This window comes from Schistocerca nitens, chromosome 12, assembly GCF_023898315.1.
Source record: "Schistocerca nitens isolate TAMUIC-IGC-003100 chromosome 12, iqSchNite1.1, whole genome shotgun sequence".
In the NCBI taxonomy this organism is placed as follows: domain Eukaryota; kingdom Metazoa; phylum Arthropoda; class Insecta; order Orthoptera; family Acrididae; genus Schistocerca; species Schistocerca nitens.
Window position 1 is genome coordinate 38121046 of NC_064625.1, and position 21193 is coordinate 38142238.

A 21193-nucleotide genomic window follows, 5' to 3' on the forward strand; every position below is an offset into this window, starting at 1 on the left:
AGCTCTGAAAATTAGGGTGACTTCTGTGTGTGAGATAGATAGCTAGATAGAGAGAGAGAGAAAGAGAGAGAGAGAGAGAGAGAGAGAGAGAGAGAGAGAGAGAGAGAGAGAGAGAGAGAGAGGGGGGGGGGGGGGGTGGAGATCTGTGTCTACTGAAACCAACTGCTGCTCTTTTGATGAAAGGAAAAACCAGCGTACATGCTGCTAAACTGACAGAGCTCGGGAATTTTCATGAGGGTGCAGTGCACCATATCACGCTATTCAATTGAACATAGTTTTTAAATAAAATAACATGGAAATTTTAATGCATGAGACTTTGGGCTGTATTGCGCCCAAAACTCGCACCAGTATTTTTCCACACGGGTGGCACATCTTGGAAGAGATTAGAAGATAACAGCAGCAGGAGTGACGATAGGGATTGTGACATATGCATTGAAATATGTATTGCAATACTGAAACATTGTAATCTTTACTTTATCTGAACATACATTCCAAAACATTTTCTTTTTAATTATGAAGAGAGTATGTTCCAGTCTCCCGAGGTTATCAGCGGCCTTGTACACTTCGGTAGTACCGAATTGCAGTGGCTGTACAAGTTTTGGGTGTGACGTTCGTAGTCAGGCAATGAACACAGTGTAACAACAAACAGCTGCATAGTAGCACTGGTAAGTTGCCAGCTGTCAGGGACATTCTATGAACAGCTTGATTATAAACTCTTCATCCTTACATGACTACTACAACCTACATAAATTTAAACTTACATTTAATGTTGTTTTTTTTTCTTCCCCCAGAAATCTTATTTGTGGTGACAAACAGATCGGTAGCAGAGCTTGAGGTCTAGGTTAGGTCAGAAGGTGATAATTTGGTTGATGGTGATGCCAACAAAACTAAAGCCAAATAAGGTTTATGGTAACAGATTGACTTGTTGGCTAGCCTAATGTTTGTCCACACCTTATTTAAACATGCTTTGCTATATTTAGCACACTTCCAAACATAAAAACGTAAATTGCAAAGTACACGGACAAGTCTCCAATAAGTATTTTGACGCATATTATGTACATATCATACATACACCACAAATAATGCAAGGGAGGTCCACAGTGTAATATTTACTCTACTTATTGAATTATGCTTCGGTCTTTTATCTTGTGTACAAAAATAAATGAATAAAAATGAAACTAAAATACTCAGTACATCACATATTATTTTCCTAGAAGTCTTCATCTAATTTTATTGTTCAGTAGGAAAGGTAAACTTTGGTTACTCTCTTTGAATGGATGTATTTGTCAATGTGGCAAAACTAGGTTGTCATTAAAACCAATTTTTAAGTCCTTTTTTATTGCTGTAGCTAATGCCTGTCAATAATTTTTTAGGTACTTTCAAGATGACGAGGAGAAGTTTGAAGAACTCGACGAGGACATAGAGGGCTTCGAAGTGAACTATATGGATCACATAAAGATGTGCACGCAGAACCCGTACGACCCAGATCAGTGTTTGGCCCCCTACGGAGGCCCCATAGAACCGGGAATAGTGTTCGGTGGCTTCGGTGCCCGGACGGGGGAGAGTAGCTCGCTGAACTATGAGCGCGCCACGGCAGCGATCCTGACCTTCCTGGTCCGGAACCACCACAACAAGACCCTGCTGGGGCCCGCACTGGACTGGGAGCGTCGCTTCATTGCTTTCATGCAGAACTGGACCGCCACATCAAAGCCAGACTTCATGGATGTCGCTTTTACCTCTGAGCGGTCCATAGAAGACGAGCTGGAGCGTGGGTCTCATTCAGACGTCGTCACCATCTTTGTCAGCTACATCATCATGTTTGGGTACATTGCCATATCACTGGGCCAGATGAACTCTTGCGCCCGGCTACTCGTTGATAGCAAGGTTAGTAACACAGCATGTTGTGTTGTCAGTTGGGGGAGGATGTGACATCTGTGCGAAACTCACATTTTAGTGTCTTTCCACATTGTTAAAAAGAGGAAAGTCATTCTTGTTAGGTAGTTGCTTCTAATGGGTTCTAATGGTCTCCTTTGTGTACATCAGATTTTCTTCAAACCTTGTATACAGATGAAGTTGAGGCTGTTATAAAGGCAGTTTGTTACTACACAAAATAGCTAAAACAGCTTTTGCTTGCCACGTATTTGTAGATGATCAGACAAATTGTAGATTTTTCTGTTGTCCATACTTTGCAAGCTACCTTACGGTGTGCAGTGGAGGATACTTGTCTACCACTGTGGCTTCCACTCTTTCCTGTTCAAGATTCAAATGGTTTCTGGGGAGAAAGATTGTTGGTAAGCATCTGTATAAGCACTAGTCTCTCTTCCACCATTATGGTCTTTTGCAAGATATGTTAGGAAGCAATAAATCGATTGGCTCTTCTAGGAATGCAACCTCTTGGAACTTGTAACGTCCTTTCTTACAGTGTCCGACACTGAGCTTGGCTAAGCTTCTATTATGCTTTCTCGCTTACTGAACAAAACCATAACAAAAAATGCTGTTCTTCTTTGGAGCTTCTATCTGGTATGGATCGCATATTTGCAAATCAACATTAAAGTTTTGATTGTGTGAGGGTTTTGTAACAGTTGCTGAAAATTTTTTCAATGAATCTGCCTTACCTGCAGTTATTGTGTGGTTGTTCCGCTAAACCTTGGACCAGAAAAATTCGAGAATACTTTTCATAAGAAGTCTCTAACATTTTGCAGCCATTTGCTTTATGTAATTTTTTAATTTAATTTTTTTCTTTTTGTACAGTTCTGAATGGATTAAAATTAAAGACTAACCTTAAAGTTGCCTTTTTCATTAAAGGCTTACTGAATGCATTTAAGGCTGCTGTCCAACAAGTTGTAGGACCTTAGCTCTGAAATAGATAGGCATGGGAAACTTTACTGGATAGTTGTTGGCAGTATGGGGAAAACAGCAGTTGTGGAAATCTGATCTTTTGTAGAGAAATGAACTATATTTCAAGTTGTAATTAATGTATGTATGGATTAGTAAATTTTTGGTAAATTTCAGACCTGTGTTTCTCCAACTATAAACCCAACACTGATAGAAGTTGCAAGTTAGTAGACAAAATCACAAAATGAAAGTTGCTAAATAAATTGTGTATAAAAAAAGAATAAAGCTACTTGAACACAATTTCGTTGCAACAAAATGGCCATGACAAAATCCTGAAAGGCCAAACTGTCAACTGAGAAACAAAAATATAATGGGTGATGCTTCATGAAACATTTACATAAGTCTCTTGGTTACATCCTCACTCAGTGACGTCTCATTATGTAAGGGGAAGTGAGGCACTTGATTTAGGAATAACTGTTTTTGGTATTTCTGGAGGAGTTGTATCTGCCAGGACCGTGCTACATGTAAACACTTTGGTGCTGCAGATAACCCTGGGTTTGGGCGGTGTGGTGATCGTACTGGCATCAGTGGTGTGCTCGGTGGGGCTGTTTGGCTTCGTCGGGGTTCCTGCCACACTGATCATCATCGAGGTGATCCCCTTCCTGGTGCTGGCTGTGGGAGTGGACAATATCTTCATCCTCGTGCAGACACACCAGCGCGAGGGGCGCCAGCCGTACGAGTCGCATGCGGAACACATCGGGCGCATTTTGGGACAGGTATGTGCAGTTTGTCACAATTGTGTGGTTGACTATCCTCAACTAAACAAGATATCCAGACCTTTTAATGTTCTGGTAGAGTAATTTATTACAAGGTCTGTCAATGTGGTGTTCACAGTTTCAAAAAGTAATTATTAAGCCTGTTTTACCTCGGAGCGATCAAAAGTGAATGAGAAATTGTATTTTGTGAATGGTAGGTGAATGGGAGCAAACTACATTTGGTCATGTTCAGTTTGCATTTAATGGTGCTTGCTTCTATTCTGCGAGTGGTTAATCTTTCAACAAACCATCAAAGGAACTTGGCATGTTCACCTCATCACCCCTAGCAACACAGAATACATTTGTCACCTTTTTATGTGTGATTTAGTGCGTGCTTCTGTTGTTTACGTGAGTTGTGTAAATAAGTGGTCGAAAGATAATGTAATGGTGATAAAAGCACATATTTAGGTGCTTGCAGGCCCCAAGAGATGCTGAAGAAAATGTTTTCACATGGTAGAAAATTGCCAAAGAATTCATAGGTTTGGATTGTTCTATTGTTCTATTAGGTGGGAGTAGAGGGAATAAGTAAAAGCTTCATGTCTCTTTTTAATAAAAAGGAACAGCACAATAAATTTACTCCAAAGTAAAAAAGTATGACTGTGTATTTATTAAACTGATAAAAATTAAAAATATATGAAAGAGCTGATTATTCTTATTGCTTATATTAATGGTAGCTGTAATTACGTGGTTTGTTATGTATCACTGTTGCTCCAGAAGTTTTTCATGTAACAACTAAAAAAAATGTTTTCATATGATAATAATGTCTGCCCTCCATCAAACTTTGTCATATTTTATTGCCAATATACATTGTCAAAGTAAATAAGCTGTTGATATGACAGTTGTTGCTGTGCTGTCGTCAGTCTGAAGACAAGTTCCGTGCAGCTTGCAGTGCTAATCTATACTATGAAAGCCTCTTCACTTCTGAGTAACTACTCCAACCCATATCCATATGCACCTGCTTACATATTCGTGCCGTGTGCCTTGTGCAGGTTTTTCCCCCACCAATTTCCAACTAGACAATTCCTTGGTGCCTGTGGATGCAGTATCAGCCAGTCTCTTTCTCTAGTTAAATTGTGGCATACATTTTTTTGTGCTGATTTAGTTAAGTGCACCTACATTAGTTAGTCTGTCTATCCATCTATTCTTGAGCCTCTCGTTTCAAAAGCTTGTAGTATTCTTTTCTCATTTGAACTGATTGTTGTTAAGTTTAGCTTCTGTACAACACTACAAAGGCAAAAAGATTCAGAAAAATTTTGTAATACTTAAATTTATGGTAAAACATTCCTATTGCAGAAATGTTTTCCACACAATAGCTAGTTTGCATTTTATAGTCTCCGTACTTCTGCCATCATCAGTTATTTTGCTGTTCAAATAACAAAACTCCTGTACTTTTATTAAATTCTTGATGTAATTCAATGTCTTGGTTTTGCCAAGAAGAGACGCTATGGCTAACACAAAATTAATAACAAGTGTACCTGCTGCCTGGCAGGTGGGCCCATCGATGTTGCTGACGTCAGTGTCGGAGTCGTGCTGCTTCTTCCTGGGTGCACTGTCGGACATGCCGGCAGTGCGGGCGTTCGCACTGTATGCGGGCATGGCACTGCTGGTGGACTTCCTGCTGCAGGTGACGTGCTTCGTGAGCCTGTTGTCATTGGACACACTGCGCCAGCGCGCCAACCGCCTCGATGTCTGCTGCTGGGTGCAAGGTCCGAAGGCCGACGCCGGTGCCGAAAATGACACTGAGGGTATCCTCTACAAGTTCTTCAAGGTGAGAAGGGGCTCTGTCACTTAGTGATGAGAGCCACTGTTGGAAATGTAGTGGGGATGTCTGAGCCACTGACATTCTGCCAGTTGTAGAGTAATAGTGGTGTCAGGTTGGGACTAAACTTGAGCTTTGAAACACTGTGTGCTTGTGCAGGATAGTACATATCTTATCTACCAGTTCCATTACGAAACGGTGACCAAATGTGCATCAAATGGTACTTGTGTGCACGTCACCAAATAGGAGGGAATCTGGCAATTAGTTTGTTGTGGAGTGGTTATCTGTGTAAATGTGCATTACAGCAGTGGAACTGGTTCCTCATGATGGGTTAGTGAGTGTTGCGATGGAAGGCTAATGGTTGCCATTTGGGTGTACCTGACAGGAACAGTATTATTGGGTGGATAAGACAGTGGGGGGGGGGGGGGGGGGTTACTAATAGTGTTCTAAACCAGCAGTCACCAGTCCAGGACAAGTGTTCAAACATGTGAGAAACTAGAATGACATTTGTATTACTTGAACAGTGTCCCACACATTTTGCAGGGCTATACGCAAAAACATTAAAATTGTTGCGACTTTTGTTGGGTCTCTTACTGTACGATCGCAAGTTTTGTCCGTATTAACTACTGGAGGTTAGATTTGATGGACAGCACTTGTGTTCTTGCAATGATCAGCTGAGGACTACTGTTCCTCGTAAACTTGTAAAATTTGTAGCATTCTTTTTCTTTAATAACTTCTAATGAAAAGCTCATTTTTTGGCAAATAAATATCTTTATTTTAAAGGAAATTAGGATAATATTGATTTTTTTTTTACTTATAAAGCCAGAAATGCTCTTCCAAAAAAATTGAATTAATAATTTAGACAGTAGGGAAAACATAACATTTTCACCAGGAACAAATACATGACAATAGTTCAAATTAAGGTAATGAATTAATCCACTGGCCGGTGTTTATTGTCCAATCTGTTCATAAATACTCATACTATGATGTGTTAATCTGTAAGTTTATTTCTTTCATCAGAAACAATATCACCCAAGGAGAATACCAATCTTTCAGAAGCAACAGAACTTCCTATCAAAGTAGCTTTTTTAAGAAAAGTTTTATTTATAAACAAAAAAATTTAGTCCCACTGCTATAGCAAATTGATAAAACACTCTCTCTCTCTCTCTCTCTCTCTCTCTCTCTCTCTCTCTCCACACACACACACACACACACACACACACAGACAGAGAGACACACACACAGACACACAGAAATAAAAAAAAAAAAACTATTTCAACCAAGACTGAACAAATACCACCACAAACTGCTGTGCCACAGGAGTAAAATTTGGTACAATAGAAGTGAACAATTATGGGTACATTAAATGAAGCATAGATCACTAGTTTTCCTTGGCAACTTTCAGGGAACAAAATTGGGGGAAGAGTTCCTGAGCAGAAGCAGCAGGTTGTTCAGGGGGGGGGGGGGGGGGGGAGAGAGAGAGAGAGAGAGAGAGAGAGAGAGAGAGAGAGAGATGCAGCTGCACTTAAGACTTCACAATCATGCGAATCATTCAAATGAAAGTGTAGGAAGTACATAGAAACATCCCAGCTGCATGTGTCTTGGAATTCAGAGAAAGTGAAAGTGGGCTGTAGTGTTGGTGGTGGAGACCAGGGTCATCTCAGACTTCCCACAGCATTTGTCAAACAAATTCTTACATATCATCATATACTCTAAGTAAACATCACGACTGTTTACAATAGATAATATTAACTTTTTTAGGCAGATCTATAGATATTTAATATAAATAAAACCTTATGTAAATTTGGGTCATCTTTGTGAAGTAAATACAGTATTTGTTGTGGTGAGTTTGTGGGTGGTGCCTGTTCAGTGGCAATTTTTGTTGTTTTTGCAGGTGCTGTATGTACCTCTGCTGATGCACAAGGTGGTCCGTGCCCTGGTGATGGTGGTGTTCTTTGGGTGGCTGTGTGCCAGCATAGCGGTGATACCACATGTAGACGTTGGCCTTGACCAGGAGCTGTCCATGCCACAGGACTCATACGTGCTCAAGTACTTCAAGAACCTCAAAGAATTTCTCTCGGTAAGGGGAAACAAGATAAACTGAAAGCAAATTCTAGAAAGTGTGATTTGTTCTTCCCTGTAATTGCCTTTTCAAACATAGTAATTATTAAAATTCTTAAATTAATAATTAAAGTCCACACAATACATTCAAACATTCAATGTATGATCTTTACTAAAATATAGTAACAGCTTATGTTATAAAATTTTCTCTTTATTAAGCTCACATACAATGTGAGAAATAATATAAAATACACACAGCTCATAAACTGTGCTGATGGTGAATGAAAAGCAAAAATTGCTATAATCTTCACTGTCATAAGCACTAACACACAAAAACTTGTTTGCTTTGCTTATTTTAGCATTATTACAATGTACAATATATCTTTAGACAACTTTGAACATTCATAGCCCTGAAAAGGATTACTCTCCTGTTTTAGTTCTACAGTCTGTACAGATAACACCTGATAAATTAGTAGCTATTTCTATTTGTTTTGTAAATAAAACCGCCATTTCCTGCAGCCACTTAATTTATTTATCCCAGACGTGTTTTGCCTTTTTCTTGTTCTAAGGCATCATCAGTGGGTTCTAAAACAATGCAGTTTTGTTATTTTTAGATTATTAAACAGTTCATGTCTGGATTTTTTTTTATGAAAAAAGTAATTATTTAAGATTTGCTGATCTGCGCTTCCTCTCATCTGGTCTGGAGGTCGCACTACCACTTTCTTACTGACATATAAGCACAACTTTATGTTCTGACCTCCTTCACATTGTTCACCATGCCTTTTATTTACGAAACGAGTAATTCCATGCTTGCTGCAGAGGATGGCCACACAGGCAAACTTATTAGTAACTATTTCATTTATGCATGTTGCTGAGTTTATTTTCCCAATTTTGCAGGAAAATGTTCAGGTTTAAATTTTTTTTTTGTGAAAAATAGGAAATTAAACTAGTTCTCAGTTTCAGTTATAGTGTGTATTTTACAGGATGAATAGATAAGGGTTAAGTGGTGTCTTACTTTGTGCGTCTGTTTACAGATGGGCCCACCAGTTTACTTCGTGGTAGTTCCTAAGGGCGAAGCCGCAGACTTTTCGCAGCCAGAGATGCAGAACGCCATCTGTGGTGGCCAGAACTGTCACCAGGACTCCCTGGTGACGCAGGTGTTCACGGCGTCCCGCCGGCCGCGCTCATCATACCTCGCAAAACCACCTTCCTCGTGGCTCGATGACTATTTCGACTGGTCTGGAGCAGAGAAATGCTGCCAGTAAGTTACAAAGTGCTTTGTTACATTCTCTGTGTGCGCCCAGACATGAATTTTGTGTGTGATGGGTATATGAGAAATATTTGGTTCATGAAAATTTAATAATCATCATAGCTGTTATAGCTCAGTACTGTGACAATACTATGAAATACAGGCAGTCGATAAGCTTGGTGTACACTCAATTTGGGAGTGTATGGAGGTTTAGTTAAGTGTTCACTGTGGCACTTGATATTATCATTTTCACTTCCAGGAATTAGGACCTCACCCTCTTCATTCTTCAGAGGTTATAATTGAGCTCATCTCATTGTCGTCCTACCAGGATGTCTTTCTCCTTTTGACCTGTTTTTCAACAATTGTTCGTTCTTTTTCTTCGAGTATTCTGCTCACAGGCTCTTTCCATTTTTTCCTGTATTTATCTATTGCACTGTTTATCCCTTCAACATTCAGTTCGTCACTAATTTTTCATCCCTAATTTGCTCTTGCAGTGTTAAATTCCTCACTGCTCTTAGAAATCAGAGATTCCACATTAGTCTAGATCCCCATGTGATTTGCTGGGTAAGCCAGATTGAAGAGGAAGACAGTGCCTTACCACTACCAATTGGTAAAAGTGTTGTGTTAAAACCAACATTCGGGTTGAGGACAAGTTTGCTTTACTTGTAAGATCCTAATGCAGCAGAGCATCTGGGGATTTATCAAATCGAAGATATAAATTGCTGCAGCTAAACACATTTTTGGTTATTCCCTCTGTGTATTTTGGAGGATTGTACCTGATTACTTCAATTGCATTATTTTACTGTTGTTGGTTCTGCTTGGATCAATTCCATTTCTCTTTTACTGTTGCAGATCTCCTCTCTACCTGGCTAGAAGGAATTCCTTATTCTGCTACTGCCCTAATACTGCATCGTTTGTGTTTTGTGCATGTTGGAGGGAGGGCAGTTTGGGTTGCCAGATGATGGGAGGTGTCACTCAGTGCTGATAAGGCCTGTGGAGGCCAGACCAAGCAATATACTTTTACCTCTTCTTAAGTTATTTCTCATTCCTGTTAAAAATATTGCTACCAGTGCCTTGATTTTTTAACACTCCTTTGTACCATCAGTTACATCAAATTTCTGGCTGGCATCACTAATTCTTACTGGAATATTCTGTGAACGAGGGCCGGATGACCCCCACTATTTTGTCCCTTCACCCACCTGATCAACTCCATAATCAGGTGGATTTATTATAACTAAAAAGGCATAGATGGCTTTTTTTTTTGGGGGGGGGGGGGGGGCAGCAACCACCACCACCACCACCACCATTACTACATACAGTAGCTAGGGACGAGAGAATTCACTTCAATTTTTGACGAAATTTACATCTGATTATTTTCTTGTTTGTAAATGATCAACAGCATTAACTTTAAAGAGTTGTCACAGTAGTTGTATGAAGAGAAAGCCATAGTACTGTTTGATACTTAAAGTCCTGTTTTTCAGGAATGGGTAGATATAGAGTTCAAATTTTACACATACTAAGGTCTACAGTCACCTGGCAGTGTATAAAATGTAACCTTCTAAGTCAGTGTGATCAAAAAATATGACCACTTATGTCACATACTTTGAGACCCATAAACTCGTTCAGCAAAACCTATAGGGTACTTACCATAGACCTAGAATAAAGAAATTTGGCAAATACCAAGGTCTCATAGTTTCACAGTAAAAGTAAAGCAGGGTGTATACGACACTGGGAGATCCGGGAATTTATTCATCTGGGAGAAAACCAGGAAAAATCCAGGAATTGTTTAGAATTCTGGAAATTTTTCATTGTTGTAGTTTTCAGTTAAATTTTTGATTTTTGGCTGGTAATAACCGATACTCTAAAAAGGATATTACTGCATCCCGCTACTGCAGAATAATTCTGCAGCAACAAAACATGAACGAGAGAAAAAAAAAAAGAAAACTGAAATGAAACTTAAGGAAATATGCCATATACAACAACAAAACACAGTGCTCAGACGAGTGTCTGCCAACAGCAAAGTGTGTCACAGGCTTTAGAAAGACTATGCAATGCTTCTTAACAACAAATTGCCTCCGATGAGTGTGTTGTGACAACTGTTTAAATTAGATTCGTTTGAGCAGTTGCGGGCGGACTGTTGGGTATGCGCAGTTGCTTCTGGTTACAGAAATGGGGCTGGCTGCCGCTATCTAGTATTGTCCCGGTTCGGAAATATCGTAGATCCGTGGCTGATGCACAGACCAGTCCGAGTTGTGGTGGGGAGAAGGGTCGCCACCATGTGACCTGTGTTTACGTTCAGTGGTTTTTGTTTCTTCCTTGTTTCTTGCTCTTACATTAAATGAAAACAAAATGGATTTTTGTGGCTGGGAGCTAGCAAATGAATTAAAATACGTTCGCATAGTTACGGAAGGCTAAAATATGCTATTAGTTTCATATTTTATGTCCACCTTTCTGACAGTCAAGCATTAATAGCCTTGCAGAACAATGAAGTCATTTTTGTTGGTTTGCTAAAGAGATTTGGCTTTTATTAAATCTTTTCCGCTGAGGCAGTCAATTTATTTGAAACAGAGTGTTTAATTTTACACTGTTGGCTAGTTTCAACTGTTCGCTGCATTTCAAGTGCACGTGTGGCATTATGCCATAATAAAGAACCAAACATGAGATAATACAGTACTGGTACTCCAAGAAAATTTGCATCCGAATCTGGACTTACGAATGTGCGCTTTAAGCCAAATTATGCATTTTAGTGTGGTTCACGAAATTCCGATGCTCTTAAAGTATCCTCTGATGTGTTGTTTGTTTTATGTCGTAATGTAAGATCTTTTAATGTTTTACACGTAGGAACATAGGGTTTCCTGCGTCATCGTAGCTGCGCAAGTGCAGTAATGCCCGTTATCTGGTGCTCTCTGGCAACTGCTGAAACGAACCTATTTCTAACAGGTCACTTGCCACAGGGAGAATTCCTAGAGTTTTGGTTGCTGTCGTAGATTTATGCGGAGAAGTGGCGTTGGTCTCAGATGAAATAATACGCTAGCACGGAGAATTCCAGCAGATTTCGAGGAGAAACTGGTTAACTTCAAGCAGAACTCCATCCAGTAGCGGAAGTATTACTTTCATCAGTTTGGCAAAGCTAACGAGACGCCAGTATTTTTTAACAAGTTGAGCAATGAGACAGTATCCATGAATAGGTTAGTAAGTACCACATTAAGAGAAACCGGCAATAAAAAAATACTGAAAAACTGCAACAGCCAACGGGAGAGATTACCCACTGTCATTCTGAGGAGAACAACTGCTCAGAAAAATCTTTGCTAAGGGCTTAGTGACTCACTGCTGAGAAAAGGGCTGGATGACAACGCAACTGATTGTTGACTGTTTACTATTTGGAAGCGCAGATGTGAGACGTTGCTTGCTACAAGACATGCTGGTTTTGCGTGCTTTTAAGGGATGTATAACGACTGAAATAAAAGGTGAATTTGATGCACGAAGGACCGACCTTCTTGTAACACCAAGGAATGACTTCAGAACTGCAGGTGCTTGATATGGTCATAAACAAGCCATTAAAGGACAACCTCTGAAACATGTATTAAAGTTGGAAGAAGATCATTCACTTACACCTTCTGGTAAGACTGGGAAGCTATCAGTCACCCTTATGTACGAGGGGTTCTTTGCTCGTGGGCCTCCATATCATCAGAGAAATGATGTGTATTGAATGCGTTGGATGGCAGAGAGGATGACGAACTATGGGAAGAGAATGATGAAATGGATGAGACTTAAAGTGATAAGGTGGATACGTGTACTCATAGTGATGAGTGAATAAGCCAAAATATGGTACTGGTGTGTTAGATACCAATGTGTTCTATCACACGTTAGAACAAATGTTTTCTGTACATACCTGCATCTTACACGCCAGTACAAGTAAATTTCTGACAATTAATCTCCTCCCAGTCAATGAGGGGCTTATTATCAAGCAAAAATTTTTTGTTTACATATGCAAACCATTATGAAGTGCATAGCAAAGGGTACTTGGCATGGTAGTGCATCAGGGTTTTCTTATGTTCCAGTTGTGCAGGAAGAATGACTGTTTTGGTGCCACTCTGTTGCTGTATGAGGTGTGATCAAAAACTATGGTGAATGAAATTTTTAGCAGCCCTTGCTGGTGGTACAACTATTTGATGTAATTTGTTACATAGTCTGATCTCTTGAGACAGGCAGTGTAAAGTTAGAACATGTTCTGACTTGTCAGTCAGGGTCCAGAGACACTGGAGTAATGTGTTTATCGTATGTGCCTCATGTCTTGGATTTAGAACAATGAATGAACATTAAGTCCTCTTTCAAGGTCCAAAAAACTGTGAAAGAAACAGACGAAGAAATTGGTGTATAGTGATAATACTGTAAATCTGAAGACCGTTTACAAATGGTTCGAGTGATTTAAAAGCAAAAGTAAGTCATTAGAAGACAAGCAGCATTTGGGACATTGATCAGCCTCAAAACCAAAGGAAAACGTGCAGAAAATTGAAAGTTGTTCTTTCAAACAGATCAACAATTAGTGTTTACCGAAGAATGTAGCATCGAGAGTTTACTGAAGAATGTAGCACCTCATGTGGGTCTGTTCAAAACATTTTAAACAATAATTGGCAAGTGAGACAGGTGAATGCAAAATTTGTTTCCAGACTTCAGAGTGATGAACAGAAGAAAAATTGTCAGTTTACTGAAGAATCGTAGAGCTGGAGTTATCCAAAAATGTAACTGGAGGTCAAACTTCAGTCAATGGGTGTGACACTGAGACAATAACTGGGTTCCCAGTGGAGAACCAGTGACTCTCCTAAACCTTAGAAAGGCATGTCAGTCAAAATTGAATATCAAAGTCTTGCCCATCGTCTCTTTGATGTAGAGGGCATGGTGCGATCAGTTGGTTGCGAGAGGAACAGCTGTAAATGCCGAATTTTAAAAGAGCGTACTGCAACATCTCCAAAATAATGTATGAAGAAACAGAAGAAAAGAATGGGCCAGGCCATCCTTCATCATGACCATGTGACATGCCACACCTAATTTTTTTAGTAAAGAGCTTTTGGCCAGAAAAGTGTTCCTGTCTGTCCGCATCCGCCTTACCCACCAGATTTAGCACCCTGTGACTTCTGGCTCTTCCAGAAAATTGAAACCATACTTAAAGAATAACATTTTGACACATTCCTGACATTGACATATGAGCTGTATGCCCTTCTGAAAGTAATGATTGCAATCATTGATTCAATATTGGGATAAGTGCATAGCTAACAAATGACAGTATCTTGAAAGAGATTAAATCAAATTCCATGTAAGCTTATTACTTATTTCTAATAGAATTATTCACCATATTTTTTATCACATCTCAAGAGTGTAATCTTGTCTTTGTGGAGCCTACTGGAGTGATTTGAAGGAACTGAAGAATGTTGCTGTATTCTTCACTTAACCTCATTCTTGAAATTTTGTGAGTAGATTCTCACAGCAAGCGTCAGTCTTAAGTCACTTCAGGTTTTCCAACATTTTGATAACGCTCCACTATAAGTCGGACAAATCTGTAACGAATTGTGCTGCCCTTCTTTGTATATGCTGGATGTTGTTGCCAGTTAATTGAAGTCTGTCACTTACCTTGCCCACAGCTCAGCTTATGTGATTGTTCCATTTCATATCCCTACAAATTTACACCCATGTATTACATAAGCCAACTGACTTCACTCGTGACACATTGCTATTATACTCGTAGGAGACGTACTTTCTTTGTGTGTGTTACATAATTTTACATATATCTACATTAAAGCTAGGTGCCAATCTTTGCACCACTTTGAAATTGTGTACAGATCTGACTGAATATTACTGCAGCTTTTTTTCCACATAGTATTTAGTTGTAGGTAGCTGCATAATTTGTAAATCTGAGGTTACAATGAATATTTTTTGTGGATGTCATTAATATACGACATGAACAGTAAGGGTTCCAATGCACTTGCATGGGGCATACCTGAAGTTATTTCTGAATATGTAAACTCTCCATCCAAAACGTGCTGTATCCTCAGTACTTATATGGTACCCCTGTATAATCCTACTTACGTTAAATGTCCGTATGGTACAAAATCAAATATCTACCTGATTTTCTTGATCCATGGCATTCAGTATACGAGGTGTTTTTGGGATTGTAATTGGTTGGTGAATAGTAACGCAGGTAAGGTTAAGATGTGTAGCATGTTCTTGTTTTTAATTAGGAATTGTCATCAGCGTTCGAAGGCAACAAGCAAACATATTAACAAATGTTTAGAGTTGTAGGTAACACTATAAAAAAACAATGGTCTACAGGCTCAGCTATATTTAACGTGTTGGAGAACCTTAAACCATAATAACTGTTTCATAACTTACGATACTGCACTCATTGCAAGTACTTGTTATAAAGTATTGTTTACTGCTTCAATATTACAATTTTTTTCAACATTTACAATTAGAGGTTCAACTGTTAAGTGTTTGAAAGGAACAAAGAATATACACAATATGTGAGAAGGGTAAATGCAAATTAGAGTTAAGAGAAGTTTTGTCCATTTAACACACAGGAAAATAGAAGTGGGTGTAGACCCAGCTTAGTCAAATCCTCACATTTGTATTTTAATCATGCTCCCTTTCCCTGTTAATTTGGCTAACAGAGCTCAAAATTTCTGACATTGAATTTTGAAACCAAACGAATGTGTTAAAATGTTTGGGATTTTCCGAATAGTTGTTGCTGGCATCATGTATGTTGAATTTTTCCAGTTAAAATATATGTAACATGCAGGTATTTTGTGATACTCTAAACCTAGCAACCTTATTTTTTCCGCTTTCATTCAGGTTCCGTCCAGAAAACGGGTCATTTTGCCCTCACCGTGCTCCGGGCTGCCAGATGTGTTTAATAGAAAAGGACAACAAGACGGGTCGCCCAAGTCCACAGGCTTTCAATCACTTCCTGCCATTCTTCTTAGCAGATAATCCGTCGCCGTCCTGTGCCAAGGCGGGACATGCGGCATACGGCCAGGTATTGTGAGGTTACAAATTTACCCTTCCTTGGCCATATGCAAGTAACGGAATGTTGGTGACTGAATGCTGAAACATGTGCCCTGTAATTTTGACACCTATTTATCATAGATATGAATTGCAAAACAATTTTGTGCAAAAATATTGTTTGCTTACAGGCTGTGGTAATAAAACCAGATGGGCGTGTGGGACCGAGTTACTTCATGACATATCACACCATCCTGAAAACTTCAGCAGACTATTACGGAGCCATGGCTGCGGCTAGAGAGCTTTCGGCTGAGATAGAAGATTCGGTGAATGAGCACCTCCCAGAGGGAGCACATGTGAAGGTGTTCCCGTACAGTGTCTTCTACGTGTTCTACGAGCAATACCTCACGATGTGGCCCGACACGCTGCGCAGCCTGGGAATTTCCATTGCTGCCATCTTCGTCGTCACTGTTCTGCTGATGGGGCTTGACATCGTAAGTAGCAGTAGGCGTAATAATCATATCTTCCTTGTTGGCTCGCTAATTTTTATGTAGTACTGACTTAATAATAGAGGTTTGAACAGCAGTTTGTCACAGAGTTCACTACATTATATAAGAACATGATAACTACTCGGCAGGTATCAAGCACAGCTACCTTGTGCAGCTGGCAACACAGTAAAGGCTGTGTAGACTCTTCAGTCTGCTTTGGGATTATGCTGGTATCCAGTGCTATTGTTGTTTCTTAATAGTGCCATTAGGGCTATGCATGGACATCAGCGTTCCTTTTTTGCTTAATTTCTGTCACTTCCTACGGGCTTTCCTTCTCTCTTCAGAGCATGTTATTCCAGCCTCCTTCAGTTCTTCCTCATGGTCGTCTTGCTATTTGTCAATTTAGGAATTCAAGGTTTTGCAGTTTTGGATTTCTTGTTGTAGATATTTTGGGCAAGTCAACATACATTTTCCATTTTTGGCATGTAATTTTGTTTGCTTTTGTTTGGATTCCATTTTCTGAATGGTTTCACCAAGATGTTAAAATTGTGGAACACATTTAATTTTGTTATTTTTCATCTCCACAAATTTTGGTGCTTCCTTGTTGCAGATCATGCACTCTTTTCAAAATAAATCTGAAGACTGAGTTTTTCTGCAATAAGAATTCAATCTGAATTTCAGTTTATGAAATGTCCAGAAGTTAATATTGCTAAAAAGTCTGTAAATGTTAAGCAGTCGATAGATAACTTGCTTGTGCATAAAGTGCTTCGTTGCTAAGTTTTGAGGACTTTCTTTTATCACTTTTCCAAGGGTGCAGTTGAAAAGTAGTGGAGATAGCCCATCTCTTTGTCATACTCTCATTTGATTTTGAAAATACCAGATATTTTGCCCATAAATTTAACCTGGTAATTTGTATCTGTCAGTGTCTGTTCTATGATTGCAAGTTCTTGTTGATCTAAACCAAGTTCTTTTAATATGGCATCAACAAATTAGTCGACTAAATTTTTATTACAAATTCTCAGGTTTCTTAGGACTAACTTTACATTCAAGATATGCTCTGGACACGAACCACCCATTCTGAATCCTGCCTGATAGTCTCCAATTTTTGGTGTAAGTCGTTTCTAAGAAGACTTTGGTATAGAATTTTGTATTCAGCTGATACTAGTGAGGTTCCCCTGTAGTTAACTGCATCTGTTAAGTCTTCCTTCTTGTGTAATGGGTGAATTAATGCGCCTTCTTGTGTAATGGGTGAATTAATGCGTTTTTCCAGTCTTCTGTAATTTATTCGTTTGTCAAATGTCTTATATGATTGTGGTAATCAGTTCTTTGAAATATCTGGCAATCTTTTTTTTTTTTTTTCCCAGAGACAGTTGCCCATTTTTTTCTTTCTTGGTGCATACTTTTTGTGGTTGATATCTGATGAGCCTAGATTTCAAGTTCTTATGTAACTTTCGTGTGTTTCTTGCAAAGTGTTACTATTGCTCAAGTGTGTCGTACCCGTACCAGGTAGGACTAACGGGGGATATTGAACGTATACAGAAAAGGGCAGCTCAAATAGTCAAAAGTTTAATTCATGGGAGAATGTGACAGACTTGCTGAAGAAATTGAACTGGCAGACTTTCAAAGACAGGTGTAAACTATCCTGAGAAAGTCTACTAACAAAGTTTAAAGAACGAGCTATAAATGAGGACTCTAGGAATATACAACAACCCCCTACATATTGCTCACATAGGGATTGTGAGGACAATATCAAAATTATAACATGCACAGAGACATTGAATCAATCATTCACGCCATGCTCCATACTTGAATGGAACAGGAAGAAACCCTGATAACTGGTACAATGGGAAGTGCCCTCTGCCATGCACTTAACAATGTTTTGCACAGTTGTCTTACTGCAGTTCTAATTGTTGTAAGCATCCTGTGTTGAGACTGAATTGCATACTCTCTTATCCCTCAATTCACAAAGGGTGCCATATTATTTTCTGCAGAGGAATTAGTTACTGTTGATTTGATGAATTTGCTTTAGAGTTGTCGCTAGTTCACCGCATTTTCTCTAGTTGTTCTGTGAGAGATGGTTGGAGTGTGTTAGTGTTAAATTTGAGAATGTGGCTCCTTATTTGTGAAGCTCTGAGATTTTAATTATACTTTTATTGTTGTCAGTTAATGATAAGAATATGTTTGCACCCTTTCTGTCTTTGATGTTCATAATTTCTGTCGTTTCAATGAGAGATTGCTACACAGTCAGTTCGGAATTCACCAATGAAGAAACTTGTTGATTTCTGGTGATTTCCATGATGATGACGATGATGATGATGATGATGATGATGATAATCATCTTCTTTCCTTTCTCAGACCTTAGGTCTGGTTAAAAATGGAAAGTGACGCGGACCTTCATCAAGTGTGACTTCCTTTTAACTGTACGGTATATGTTACATTGCATTTAGGAACTTTCGGGTCATTGAACATGTATCAATTACAGATTTTTATATATATATATATATATATATATATATATATATATATATATATATATATATATATATATATTGATGAGACTTACCAAACAAAAGCGCTGGCAGGTCGATAGACACACAAACATACACACAAAATTCTAGCTTTCGCAACAAACGGTTGCTTCGTCAGGAAAGAGGGAAGGAGAGGGAAAGACGAAAGGATGTGGGTTTTAAGGGAGAGGGTAAGGAGTCATTCCAAACCCGGGAGCGGAAAGACTTACCTTAGGGGGAAAAAAGGACGGGTATACACTCGCGCGCGCACACACACACATATCCATCCACACATATACAGACACAAGCATATGTCTGCCTGCGTCCGTATATGTGTGGACGGACATGTGTGTGTGTGCGTGTGTGCGCGAGCGCACACCCGTCCCCCCTTCCCCCCAAGGCAAGTCCCCCCGCTCCCGGGACCGGAACGACTCCCCACCCTCCCCCCCAAAAAACCCACATCCCCCCCCCCCCCCCCCCCCCCCCCCCCCCCCCCGACAAGGAAACAGCTTGCCGCGAAAGCCCGAACCCTGTGTGTATGCTTGTGTATGTTTGTGTGTCCGTCGACCCGCCAGCACCCCCATCCGGCAAGTCACATCATCCCTGTTTCTAGATACACCCTTCCCACGTGGAATGTTTCCCTATATATATATAGTTATAATAGAGGGAAACATTCCACGTAGGAAAAATATATCTAAAAACAAAGATGATGTGACTTACCAAATGAAAGTGCTGGCAGGTCGACAGACACACAAACGAACACAAACATACACACAAAATTCAAGCTTTCACAACAAACTGTTGCCTCATCAGGAAAGAGTGAAGGAGAGGGGAAGACGAAAGGATGTGGGTTTTAAGGGAGAGGGTAAGAAGTCATTCCAATCCCGGGAGCGGAAAGACTTACCTTAGGGGGAAAAAAGGACAGGTATACACTCGCGCGCGCGCGCGCACACACACACACACACACACACACACACACACACACACACACACACACACACACATATCCATCCACACATATACAGACACAAGCAGACATATTTAAAGTTTGGGCAGAGATGCCTGTCGAGGCGGAAGTGAAGAGGCAAAGATGTTGTTGAATGACAGGTGAGGTATGAGTGGCGGCAACTTGAAATTAGCGGAGATTGAGGCCTGGTGGGTAACGGGAAGAGAGGATATATTGAAGAGCAAGTTCCCATCTCCGGAGTTCGGATAGGTTGGTGTTGGTGGGAAGTATCCAGATAACCCGGACGGTGTAACACTGTGCCAAGATGTGCTGGCCGTGCACCAAGGCATATTTAGCCACAGGGTGATCCTCATTACCAACAAACACTGTCTGCCTGTGTCCATTCATGCGAATGGACAGTTTGTTGCTGGTCATTCCCACATAGAATGCATCACAGTGTAGGCAGGTCAGTTGGTAGATCACGTGTGTGCTTTCACACGTGGCTCTGCCTTTGATCGTGTACACCTTCCGGGTTACAGGACTGGAGTAGGTGGTGGTGGGAGGGTGCATGGGACAGGTTTTACACCGGGGGCGGTTACAAGGGTAGGAGCCAGAGGGTAGGGAAGGTGGTTTGGGGATTTCATAGGGATGAACTAAGAGCATACACACAAGCATACACACAGGGTTCAGGCTTTCGCGGCAAGCTGTTGCCTCGTCGGGGGGGTGGGATGTGGGTTTTGGGGGGGGAGGGTGGGGAGTCGTTCCGGTCCCGGGAGCGGGGGGACTTGCCTTGGGGGGAAGGAGGGACGGGTGTGCGCTCGCGCACACACGCACACACACGCATGTCCGTCCACACATATACTGACGCAGGCAGACATATGCTTGTGTCTGTATATGTGTGGATGGATATGTGTGTGTGTGCGAGTGTATACCCGTCCTTTTTTTTCCCCCTTTTTTCCTCTCCCTTAAAACCCACATCCTTTCGTCTTTCCCTCTCTTTCCTGATGAGGCAACAGTTTGTTGCGAAAGCTTGAATTTTGTGTGTATGTTTGTGTTCGTTTGTGTGTCTGTCGACCTGCCAGCACTTTCATTTGGTAAGTCATATATATATATATATATATATATATATATATATCGTTGATGTACTGGTGGATATTGTGTGGTATGACTCCTGTAGTTGATAGTATAATTGGTATGATGTCAACTTTATCCTGATGCCACATGTCTGACTTCCTCAGGCAGTTGGATGTATTTTTCATTTTTTCTCCTGTATATTTGTTGTATTGGGTATGGATATTTCGATTAGTTGTGTTAATTTCTTCTTTTTATTGGTGAGTATGTCATCAGGTTTGTTATGTGGTGTTGTTTTATCTGTTATAATGGTTCTGTTCCAATATAACTTGTATTCATCATTCTCCAGTACATTTTGTGGTGCATACTTGTATGTGGGAACGTGTTGTTTTATAAGTTTATGTTGTAAGGCAAGCTGTTGATGTATTATTTTTGCTACATTTTCATGTCTTCTGGGATATTCTGT

The 21193-nt window shown here is 40.1% G+C and overlaps 1 protein-coding gene across 2 annotated transcripts in view; it reads left to right on the forward strand.

Annotated features, from left to right (window-relative positions):
* The window catches only part of LOC126214840 (NPC intracellular cholesterol transporter 1-like), a 70170-nt gene that overhangs the window by 17451 nt on the left and 31526 nt on the right, over nucleotides 1-21193 (forward strand). For both annotated transcript variants that reach the window (XM_049941470.1, XM_049941471.1), the window contains exons 3-9: nucleotides 1374-1884; nucleotides 3381-3611; nucleotides 5140-5418; nucleotides 7304-7489; nucleotides 8505-8731; nucleotides 15566-15749; nucleotides 15907-16209. In XM_049941470.1, the coding sequence (XP_049797427.1) occupies nucleotides 1374-1884; nucleotides 3381-3611; nucleotides 5140-5418; nucleotides 7304-7489; nucleotides 8505-8731; nucleotides 15566-15749; nucleotides 15907-16209 (1921 nt within the window). The remainder of the gene's footprint in view (nucleotides 1-1373; nucleotides 1885-3380; nucleotides 3612-5139; nucleotides 5419-7303; nucleotides 7490-8504; nucleotides 8732-15565; nucleotides 15750-15906; nucleotides 16210-21193) is intronic.